This window comes from Aquarana catesbeiana, linkage group LG03 (genome assembly GCF_042186555.1).
Source record: "Aquarana catesbeiana isolate 2022-GZ linkage group LG03, ASM4218655v1, whole genome shotgun sequence".
Taxonomy (NCBI): Eukaryota; Metazoa; Chordata; class Amphibia; order Anura; family Ranidae; genus Aquarana; species Aquarana catesbeiana.
Window position 1 is genome coordinate 69,534,597 of NC_133326.1, and position 12,231 is coordinate 69,546,827.

At 40.2% G+C, this 12,231-nt stretch overlaps 1 protein-coding gene and 1 long non-coding RNA gene across 6 annotated transcripts in view; one reads left to right on the forward strand and one right to left on the reverse strand.

Annotated features, from left to right (window-relative positions):
* LOC141131426 (uncharacterized) overlaps positions 1-12,231 on the forward strand; it is a 126,009-nt gene that overhangs the window by 95,937 nt on the left and 17,841 nt on the right. The window lies entirely within an intron of this gene.
* Positions 1-12,231, reverse strand: part of SEMA6D (semaphorin 6D) — an 89,760-nt gene that overhangs the window by 12,150 nt on the left and 65,379 nt on the right. For all 5 annotated transcript variants that reach the window (XM_073618677.1, XM_073618678.1, XM_073618680.1 and 2 more), the window contains exons 4-12: positions 9,915-9,975; positions 9,763-9,825; positions 9,561-9,662; positions 8,597-8,687; positions 6,978-7,097; positions 6,424-6,512; positions 2,280-2,497; positions 2,028-2,159; positions 1,726-1,881 (exon numbers count right to left, since the gene is read on the reverse strand). In XM_073618677.1, the coding sequence (XP_073474778.1) occupies positions 1,726-1,881; positions 2,028-2,159; positions 2,280-2,497; positions 6,424-6,512; positions 6,978-7,097; positions 8,597-8,687; positions 9,561-9,662; positions 9,763-9,825; positions 9,915-9,975 (1,032 nt within the window). The remainder of the gene's footprint in view (positions 1-1,725; positions 1,882-2,027; positions 2,160-2,279; positions 2,498-6,423; positions 6,513-6,977; positions 7,098-8,596; positions 8,688-9,560; positions 9,663-9,762; positions 9,826-9,914; positions 9,976-12,231) is intronic.

The following is a 12,231-nucleotide window of genomic DNA, read 5'->3' on the forward strand; positions in this document are numbered from 1 at the left end:
AAAAATACCCAGTCAAGTGCAAAGGAAAAAAAATTTTTGCTTGTACATGATTGGAGGATAGAAGTCAGCAGAGCTTTGCCTTGCAAAGTTAGCAGCCTACTAGCCTTTAGTAAGTCAACCCTTGTGAGTCTCAATAGCTTGGTATGCCATTTTAGTTTTAACATGCTTACCCAGTATTGAGCTTTTCAATGCACTGAAATGTAATGTGCCCTTACATATTAGTTAACCACTTCAATACACGGCACTTAGACACCTTCCCGCCCAGACCAATTTTCAGCTTTCAGCGCTGTCGCAATTTGAATGACAATTGCGCGGTCATGCTACACTGTACCCAAACAAATTTTTTATCATTTTGTTCCCACAAATAGAGCTTTCTTTTGGTGGTATTTGATCACCTCTGCGGTTTTTATTTTTTGCGCAACAAATAAAAAAAGACCGAAAATTTTGAAAAAAAACAAGTTTTTCTTTGTTTCTGTTAAATTTTTTTTGTAAATAAGTACGTTTTCTTCTTCAATGACGGGCACTGATATGGCTGCACTGACGGGCACTGACTGGCACTGATACGGCGGCACTGATGGGCACCGATGAGGTGGCACCAATGAGGTGGCACTGATGAGGTGGCACTGACGGGCACTGATGATGGGCACTGATAGGCGGCACTGATGGGCACTGATAGGCGGCACTGATGGGCACTGATAGGTGGCACTGCTAAGCGGCACAGATGGGCACTCATAGGTGGCACAGATGGGCACTTATAGGCGGCACTGATGGGCACTCATAGGTGGCATTGATGGGCACTCATAGGTGGCATTGATGGGCACTCATAGGTGGCACTGATAGTTGGCACAGATGGGCATGGATGGGCACTGATAGATGGGCACTGATGGGCACGGATGGGCACTGACAGGTGGCATGAATGGACACTGATGGGTGGCACTGACGGCACTGGTTGTTTGCAGTGATGCCCCTAAGGGTGGCATTGTTGGGCATCACTGCAACATAATTGTGCCAATCAGTGCCCATTTGTGGGCACTGATTGGCACTGACTGGGCACACTGGGCACATGTGGATGGCCATGGGGTACATACCTGGCCATCCACATGTTGCCCCTTCCCTGGTGGTCCTAGTGGCGATCCCTGGTGGTCCAGTGTGGTGATCTGAGGGGGGGCTGCGCTGATAAACAATCAGCACAGACCCCCCCTGCCAGGAGAGCCGCCGATCGGCTCTCCTCTAATCGCGTCTGTCAGACGCGAGTGAGGAAGAGCCGATCAACGGCTCTTCCTATTGACAGCGTGATCAGCCGTGATTGGACACGGCTGATCACGTGGTAAAGAGCCTCCGCCGGAGGCTTTTTACCAAGATCAGTGTAGCGGTGTGTCAGACTGACACACCGCTCCACCGATCGCCGCGATGCGCGCCCCCGGGGGCGCGCTGCGGCATGTTATCCTGCTGGACGTCATATGACGTCCAGTCAGGATAACACAACCACTTCCCGGACGTCAATCCGCTATAGGGTGGGCGGGAAGTGGTTAAACATACCATATAAACATTGATTTGCTCAAGTAATGCATATTGTCTGTAGGGGAAAAGTCTGTAGTGCGTCAAACAATGGGTTTTTTGATAAATAAGCTCAAGCCATTGTCAGATTCTGGTCATCTTTCATTCTTTTCAGTATTTAAAAACATTGCATGCTATCCAAAATGAAGTTGGTGTTGGATATCATACCTGACACGGGTTTTTGTGAACCAAGGCTCTTCACTGATAGAAGGGACTGCAGAGTCCATCAAGGGATGGGACTTGATGAAAGCCAGAGTTTCATCTGGAAATTCAGTGGAAGACCTATAACCTTCAGCAAAACCATGTCTTGCACAGCAACCAGGCCTAAAACAAAGAGAAAATATGGCCTCAATAAAACCTTCACCACAATTCGTCATGACTTTAAAAGCCAATGCTTCATTAATTCACTAAATGGAACACTCCTGTATTTAAGTTTTTTTTTTTGTTTTTTTTTTAAGCAATCCCCATACCTTGGTTTTGGTACTTTGTCTTCAGGTACAGCTGTCCAAACAGAGTCTGGAGTCTTTTGTTCTTTAAATCTTGCTCTGAATGCCTTCTCAATGTCATCCATCGTAAAAGCGCAAACTGCTGAACCTGGTATACTAAACAGCAGAAAAAGAGAAAAAATAATCTTTTTGGTGTTCACAATAGAATAGAAGCAATTGTAAAGCCAAGACGAAAGTAAAGGTCTCCGTTTGATGTCAGATTATTCCTCTCTTTACCTATTAAGCTGTGTAGTAAACACTCCGACAACAGTGGGAATTCCATTGATTTCTATTATGTCAGTTATAGACTGTAGAACATCAAAGTAGAAGAAAGAATCCCCTGGAACAGAGCAGTTGAGTCTTGCCTTTACAAATGATGTCCAGTGTTTCTCCAGAACTCTCTGTGATCCTCCTAGGTCGTTTTTACATATGCGGGCTACACGGGAATGTACAGCCTGTGAAAAATTTGTAAAGCATTGATTATTAGGAAATAGAAGTGGCCAGCATCAGGAAAAAGCTGCCAAAGGATCCTGAATAAGATTTGTATTTTAAGCAAACAAAGAAATCATGTGGGTTGTTGCTCTAACAGCAACCTCTTACTACACTGAAGCCACTAGACCTGCTTCTAAAAACTGGATTCTCTACAAAAAGTAGAGAATCTTCCATAGCCACTATTGGGTCATTCATCCATTAATTTCTTACTCTCTGAGGAATAAAGATGTGATTGAATTGGTCACTATGGGCAAGTTCCCCCTTTCTGTAGAGAATAATGAAAATCCATACCGAAAACATATGTGCATGCACGAGTTTAAAAAATATCTATGGTCAAAATGGAATATATTTATTTCTTTATTTCCACATTGCTGTTCTATGATGTCTAGCTTACTCCTATTACTCTGAATAATGAAGTAAACTAATTTTATGATGTTCCCCACACAATTACAGTTGCACTATCTAGGTTTCCTAGTGTGAACCTGATAGGTTGGCTATATATATATATATATCAATCATTATATATATATATATATATATATATATATATATATATATATATATATATATATATATATATATTGTTACTTTCTTTCTTTTTTTTCTGGTTTCCTTTCATTCTGTTAGTGGCCCTTGATCTAGTATTGAGCAGCCAGGCCCTCTGCTTTGGCTGTGGGGCTCTCCTTGTACACCACAGTTGGAGGTTCCACTCACGTCTGTAATTTATCCTGGTAAGGCTTGATGTACAGGGTGGCTTTTTTCACTCTTGCCTGAGGTTTGCAGGTAACTCCTGCGTACTAGTTAAATGATTGATATTTCATGCCTCCTATTACAGAAATGACCTTTGTACACTTACACTCAATGTCATGAATGCTTGTGCCGTGCAACTCTTCTAATACTGCCTATGGTCACTGGAATTGCTTGTTATATGTTGACTGTAATTTGGGCACTATGTAAACTTTTTGTTTGTACTTTTCATATATATTGCAGGGTCTTTTTCCCTGCTGGGCTGTGGTTTATATTGTTTTTTTTCTGAAAAATCATAATAAAAACTTATACAAAACAATGCACTCTATAAACACATTGGTCCTGAAAACAGTAGTAAGGGGCTCTTCTTGTGCTTTTTGTGCAGTTATAGGTCCAAGAAAATGTTTACAAGACTACTCCTAGAAGAATGAAAATTCTCTTTTGGTCTTGTGCGACAAGGCTTTTTCATGAACCCTGTGAAGTGAATGTTTTTAAATAAGGCTTTTACTGCCGAAAGAACAGATAATAAAGACATGTAAAAGCCCTTCTCTTCCCAGTTTATAGAAGCTTGCACTTGTTGGGTTTAAGCAAGAGCTCCAGTTTATCTGAATTAGTTACTGAAAGAAAGCAGACCGTGTTTAACTGCAGTTTGATGTCCATTTTAATGCACCGTTGAGCACAGCCCATAACATTCACGCAGATCCCCCACCTTTTGTGAAGTCTTTAATTAACCATGCGTAAATGGTTAAATAATTTACAGCTGAATGTCTATAATGCAGCCAAAGTATCATAAACTGCATTTGTGTGATTTAAATATTTAACATTTGGGAGGCACAATGGAACCTCTGTTTAAATATAAACATATTTATACATTTAATCCATGCCAAAAACAAAGCAGTGTCCTAATCAGAGTTGCTCAACATCCTGCCAGCCATTTTGCATCCATGTATTCTCCGTAATATTATTTCCTTTACTCTGTTAAGACTAAGCAAACTGTAATGCACCTGGGCCATACAATGTACATCAGTCTTTTTAGGTCAGGTAAAGTCCAGCTTTGAAGATTAATTAGAGAGAAGATTGAAGCACATATAATTTTAACAGAAACTGTGGTTAAGAAGCAGATGAAAATTAACAGCTCCGGGGCTAATGGATATTTACATAATAGCAGGGAGATGTATCAAGTGCTGGCTTGTTGCAAGAAGCAGGCTAGATTTTTAGTTTTTGCAAACGGAAAGGCAGCTTAATCTCGAAACACAGAAATTATTTTTTGCTCAACTGTGACTAGTAAAGTTGAATGTGCATGAATGTGTGTCATAGGCTAGATACCATTTTGTATTACTACTTTATAAAGTCGGTGCATTCATTTATGCTCTGTGGCTATTCCCACTCTATTCTGTCACCATATTGGACCATAGACATGATATATTTATGATATAGCCAGAACAACATTACGAACCACACCCCAAACTACTGTAATGCAAGGATCAGGGGGTATAATACAAGGGTAGGAAGCAAAGACCATTACATGTATAACTACATGAATCTATCTTTATATTAGTCTTCTGTAATCCCCCTCATAACAAGACTAAAAAGGGCAGCAACAGAATAGTTAGTCAAATCAGCTGCAATCAACAGTATTGCCCTTCCTAGTGATGATCCCATTAGTATACTGCCCTCTTCATTGTACAGTCATAGGCTAGGGCAATGTTTCTCAGCCTTTTTTCAGTCAAGGTAGTCAATCTTGAGGCACCCTATTCTAAGATGTAAAAAAAAAAACATGTGGGCCATCGAACAATAGAGAGGGTTTATTCCTTCACCTTTGCAAACTGGTGCTGACTACAATTCTAGCCTCTCTCTTCTCCCTCAGTTTCTCTCCCGCTGTCTGCAATTGTGACCCCAGTACTGACAGACAGGGGCAGTGGATATATAACAAGGTTGCTGTGCAGGCGCTCAACGTTCCCCATTTCTCCATTGGATGCCAGTGCCTGGTCCACACTGTGCCCAAGGTTGTAATGCTGCACAATAAAAATCTGTGGCTTTGTGTAACAAAAAAAAAGCAGGCTTGAATTATTTACTGGCTTGTTGACCCGTTTTGGGGTAAATTTTAGGCTTTTTGCCAAGGCACCCTGGTTGAAAAAGGCTGGGCTAGAGCATGCTCAGACCAAGCTTTGTTGGTTAATTGCAGTGTTTCTTTCAGAGAGGTCTAGGACCTATATTGCTCTGTCTAGACTACAAGACTATGTATAATATTTTCATTGTACATGTTCCTTAAAAAGGCATGAAGTAAATGGGTGCTGCACCAACTGGCACCATAAGCTTAAAGTATCTCTCACTAGAATCATTGAAATAGTGTCCAAGTGTTTATTCAGTGAACGCATTAGTTATGAGGAAAGGTTGCGAGCACTGAACTTATTCTCTCTGGAGAAGAGACACTTGAGAGGGGATATGATTTGAATTTATAAATACCATACTGGTGACCCCACAATGGGGATAAAACTTTTTCCCAGAAGGGAGTTTAACAAGACTCGTGGTCACTCATTAAAATTAGAAGAAAAGAGGTTTAACCTTAAACTACGTAGAGAGTTCTTTACTGTAAGAGCGGCAAGGATGTGGAATTCCTTTCCAGAGGCGGTGGTCTCAGAGGGGGACATCAATAGTTTCAAAAACCTATTACATAAGCACCTGAACGACCAGAAAACATACAGGGATATACAATGTAATACTGAACTATGATCACACACATAGGTTGGACCTGATGGACTTGTGTCTTTTTTCAACCTCACCTACTATGTAACTATATGTAACATCCTGACAAAGCGGTCCTGTGTTGCTCCGAAACATTGCACTTTACCACGGTTATATGATCACTAAATAAACGCTTGGACATTATTTCAATGATTCTTGGTGTGCTGCCAATATACAGTATACTTTAGATGACCAGACTGGCACAAAAGAATTTCAACTACTCTGCAGGAAAAGACAGTTCAAATATAGTATGTGTGTATAAACTATGGGTTTAGCGGTCTGCCTGAAGTTTGCCTTTAAAATGTACAGAAATATAATAATATAAAAATATACAGTATGAGATTCCCTTGAATTACACAATTTCAAATCACTGGAACACCCCCAATTCAATGCTTACCTTGCCCAAATTGTTATGCTCCACAGCAATCTCCCGAAAGAAGAAGTAAATGTAACTGCCGTACTCTATCGCATGCAGAAAATGCGGCTCTGGAAAGGCAGGGAGACGACAAAATTATGTATATTATCCAAACTACTTAAGAAAAGGCAAAATGCAGCTCTAATTCAAAAAGTTAACATAAGATTACATATTCCTGACCCGAGGTAGAAATATAGGTGGATTCTAGCTTAATTGATTTTGCAGCCTTTAATGCTGTCTAATGGAGTGTAAAAGGGCCTCAAAGGATTTACATTACAGCTTTTTTTTTTTAAACAGTGGAATCAATCATGAACTATTTTGCAAACGAGGAAAAATATGCATTTAGAGTAAGGGCCTTGATGTATCAGCATCTAACATTTAGTTTCATCATACAGCTGTGTCATGCCTAAAAGGATCCAGGGTAGTTAATATGCATCGTATTTCTCAGAAATACTATTAAACTGAGTTACGCTTCATTCCCATATCAAGTAGGTGTCTGATCTCTATGTCATTAATAACTGCCAGGTCTTGAGTACCTTTTAGCCACTTGGAGTCATATTTAATTGTCCTCAGAGCAAATCCATCCCCCATGCTCCGATAGATCACAGCGTCACTGGCTTGGAAGTCTGCCATGGTAGCCGAGTATAACTTCCCATCTAAAAGAAAAAGAGAGAGCAAAACTCCTGGTGAGATGAGCCGCTTGAAAATAAAGCACTGTAGTGAACAACAATTAATTATCTTCAGTAAATGAATTACATAAAGTACGTTCCTAAACCATCTACAATACTTGAACCTGGACTGTATACAGAGAAAAAATACTATGTTCAGTAAAAATAAAACTACAAAAACATTAAAGCATTGTTACATAAATCATGCATACAAAAAAAAAAAAAAAATACAAAAGTGAGGCTTGTAACAAAAAAGGTTCAGCAAGGTAAGGTTCAAGTAATTTAATGTTTATATGTATTTAATAACATAATACAGCATTGGCTACCCATAGAAGTAAACACACTCCTTCCTGACTTTCTCAAGCTAATTTCTTGAATTAAAGAAATGAAAAACTTTGTGCCAAATAAGCAAAGAAAATTCATATGAAAATACAAATAATTAAAAAAATTGCCAGCAGCAATGTGAATGTGAGCCAGTGGCGACCATAATCGAGATTGGCCGGTGATCCCTTACCCTCATACACGCTGATCACACCGGGTGCCAGGCTTTAGGCACCTAAAAATGTGAGTGTATACACTTTTTTTACTTTCATCTTTTAAAATAAACCAATGGTTTTACACTACGGGAGCCTCCCTCTGTTGTTTCTTTCTCCCCACCTATGGAGAACTAGTCTGAGTGTAGCTGATCTGGAGTATACCATCTAGTGGTTGCATTATCCCCACAATGCGCAAGTGACCACTCTAGGGATAGATGGTCATATCCATGTGGGGCACCTGTGTCTGCACACCGAACCGGAGCACTGGTTTTTGATCAACGCATGAGCACTTTTTATCTCACATTGAAGTGGGCCTGGGACTGTTATCACATTAATATTATTCATCACTGTGTATCATACTTTTTTTTTTTTTTTGCACTTGTTACTGCATAGCTGAGCGCGGAGTTCATCTTTTTTTTTTTTTTAATTCCTTGAATTCCCATGAAATCCAGATTCCTTCTCTGTTCTAGAAATATAAATGACTTTAGTGAACAAAAATGTTCATTAAAGGATATTTGCACCTTTTTGATAATAAAATCCTGCCCGCTACTTCTCTCCTTACATCTAGCAGATTTTTACAAACGTATACTGACATACATATATGTACAGCGACTTTTATTTACAGGGAAGGACAGCAATAGGCAAACAACTTAATATAATTTTAAAGTGAAACTAGGCCCGATCAGTAAATTTAAAGCTGTGCCCACTTTGAAGAGTTCAGTCCATTTCCAAGCAAATGCAAGGCCAGAGCTTACCGGAAACGTTGCCAGCTATCAGACCATTCAAGCCGGATAAATATTCTGACTACTGAATGCACGAGTATATATTGTAATCATTACTTTCACAAAGCTATATTTCATTCAGTAAAGTATAGTATACAATAAAATGCCTCTAAAATGATGATATCAAACAAGCACATCTGTCATAAATAAGCAAGCCAAAGATTCTTACCAGCAAAAAGAGCCACATTGGTTTGTCTAGCGTCAAATGGGCACCTTGCCAAGCCACTAATTTCTTCCCCATCATATTCTAAAGTACTTAACTGCAAATGTTAAGAAACAAAACATAGCAGTGAGCCCATGAAGAAAAAAAAAAATAGCACAAGAATATTTCTATTAGTGTTGAAATAAAAAAAAGACATGTCATATTCAGGCTACATTCACATGGGTGGCTGCCGGTGAGAATCAGAGATTTTCGCTGGCAAAGCTATGCGCTGCATGCGCACAGTACAAATCAATGGCCGGCATGGCTGCTGTTTAATCGAATAGAGCCTCTGACCAACCCTGTGGGATGACAGTGTGCATCCAGGGCAGTGTTCCTGGCCAATCGACAGCTAATCGGCAGGTTTGTATGTGTTTAGCCATCTGTGAACACAGCAAACTCTCTTCACCAGGCACCCATGTTAATTAACTGATTAACTGAAACATACTATATATTATTGTACTGCTTTATCCATTTATTATAAATGCATTGCCTCTTTATTTTATTCACAAGGGTATTTCATTTTTCATACATAGAACACACCTATCTTTATTGTGGTAAATTGATATGTAATGATTACAGGTCTACACAGTGGATAAGAATATTATCTAGAACCAATAATGCCCAAAACTATCCCTAGTAGTTAGCACCACTCACCATGTCATCATACCATAAGGGCTATCCTACCATGATAAAAAAAAATCCTTGCAAACCCAAAAATGACTACGCAGTTCATATCTATACTACAGGAGGTGGAAGTACTAGGAAGATAGTTGGGCTTCTGTCTCCTTGTAAACAACATATAGGTCTGTCTTAAGAATTCCCAGTAAGTAGTTTTACCTCTATTGGCCCAAAATAATAAATCTGCACTCTGCTGAACCCTTAAAGTGTAATGTGCATTGGGGAACATAAAAGATGAGGAATAATCCCTTACCCTGTAATATCTGCACATAGGATTGAAGGCGTTTGTACCACAGACAAAGATCATCTCGTCATTTCTTGGAACAAAAACCTTGATGTAGTTATGGCATTCATCCTGAATCACAAATACATGAAACGTTAGAAGTCTTAAGCTTCCTCTCTCTATCAACGTCATCTTTTGATGTTTAGCCTTCAATAGGTTAGTCTGGAAATACCTTGTGTTTGCCTTTCATTGCACAATTCTTTCGGTCTGCTTGACCCGATCTCCACGTCAACTTCTGAAGAAGCAAAACAAGCATATAGAAATGTAAATGGAATTGTCTCCTCTCCTCCTTTTAAAAAGCCCTCCTATAACAGGCTCACTTACTCTGCTTGGTGTAATTTCAGTCTTGTGCACTTCATTTAAATTTACGGCATAAACTTGATCTCTGCGGAAGACGAAAAAAACAGCACACTTTAGGAAATGGAGAGCCGGCCAGAGATTGATCCATGCATAGCATGACAAGTGTGTTTTTAAGGCCCTTGACAGACAATGCATATGTTCTGACTTCCAGACATATTTCTTTGTCTGAGTGAAGGGGGGGTGACTGCTGGGTTACATTTTCAATGTTTAAAAAGAGTATCGCTTTCATTGTCTTTTGCTTGTGATAGAGCAATCTAGCTTTCTAGCTCCATGTTTTTAAAGTGGGCCAGTCGTTGTCTTAGTGAGCTCTTGTTGAACAAACATCTATCTGCAGAGACTCTTTAATCATAGTTCTTATGCAGGTCTTTCCAACAAAAGGGATGATCAGGTTTTACCCAAGAGACATTTGGGCTTGGCTATAGTATTTCACCATAATATTTATGAAAAAACAGAAACATTCTGTCTAATGTGCTAACTTTTCAGAAACATTTCACAGTTTAATAAAAAGAATACAATTAGCACTAAATATTCACAATGAGCCTCATTTATGGAAACTATAGAAAAGGAAAAGGAAATCAATTACAACCAATCACGCATAAACTGCAGTTTTTTTTGTTCTACTACTGTCGTTTATCTAATGGGGGGGGGGGGCATTATTATTGCTAGCGGCTATATGAGCCACTAGAGATAATCGCAAGAGAATCCGGCAGGCTGGTTGTACCCAAGTTGAGTACATTTAGAGTGCCCATTACCATTTTGAATCTTAGACGGTTCATTCGAGATTCGAACTGTGTATGGCCAGCCTTAAAGTTCATAAATACTGTTGAATTTATGAAACGGTAACGGCACACAATAGTTTGAGAGTATGAAGAAACAAGAACAAAGAAGTGTTAATACATAGTCAGTTATAGCAGGGGAATCGTGTGTAGGGCAGAAATTATTATTGCCAATGAACATCTGACAAACAACAAGGGGACTTTGTACAACCAGTATTCTCGAATCTACCCTGTGATGACCAGGTGTAATATGAAGTTAAGAACCTTATGTGACCTCCTTTCAAATTGAAGCATTGACTGGGTGCCAAACGTTCATGTGTTTGAAGCTTAAAGTTGAAGTAAACCCTCCTATTGTTTTCAGCCAAGGAAGCTGCCATCTTGGCCTCTGTTTGATCTTAAACTGCCATGATGCTGCACATGTGATCAGTTATGACACTAGCTATTGGATGATTTAACAGTTTGGTTGAGATCACATACAATGTGACAGTTACATTCCCGACATGTGCCGGAAATGTAACTGTTTTTTGAAACTGTTAACCACTTCAATACCAGGCTATAGTCATATGTCCAATCACAGCCGGTCACAGAATGTCAACAAACCACGGTAACGAGATGTTACTGGGTTCTCCTCCTCACACACTAATCGTGTGTGAGAAGGAGATTGCGGTAACATCTCGTTACCAATTACAGTACACACCAACACAAACGGATTGCCCCCCCCCAATAAAGAGGACCTGTCACCACCCATCAAAGTACCTGTCACAGCCCATCTGAGTACCCGAGTATCTGTCAGCCCATCTGAGTACCCGAGTACATGAGTAACTGTCACAGTCCATCTGAGTACCCTGAGTACCTGTCACAGTATATCTGAGTACCTGAGTACCTGTCACAGTATATCTGAGTACCCGAGTACCTGAGTACCTGTCACAGCCCATCTGAGTACCCGAGTACCTGTCACAGTCCATCTGAGTAGCCGAGTACCTGAGTACCTGTCATAGTATATCTGAGAACACGAGTACCTGTCACAGCCTGAGTACCCGAGTACCTGTCACAGTATATCTGAGTACCTGAGTACCTGTCACAGTATATCTGAGTACCTGAGTACCTGTCACAGTATATCTGAGTACCCAAGTACCTGAGTACCTGTCACAGCCCATCTGAGTACCCGAGTACCTGTCACAGTCCATCTGAGTAGCCGAGTACCTAAGTACCTGTCATAGTATATCTGAGTACCCGAGTACCTGTCACAGCCCATCTGAGTACCCGAGTACCTGTCACAGTATATCTGAGTAGCCGAGTACCTAAGTACCTTTCACAGTATATCTGAGTACCTGAGTACCTGTCACAGCCCATCTGAGTACCTGTCACATTATATCTGAGTACCCGAGTACCTGTCACAGTACATCTGAGTACCTATCACAGTACATCTGAGTACCCGAGTACCTGTCACAGCCCATCTGAGTACCCGAGTACTTGAGTACCTGTCATAGTATATCTGAGAACAT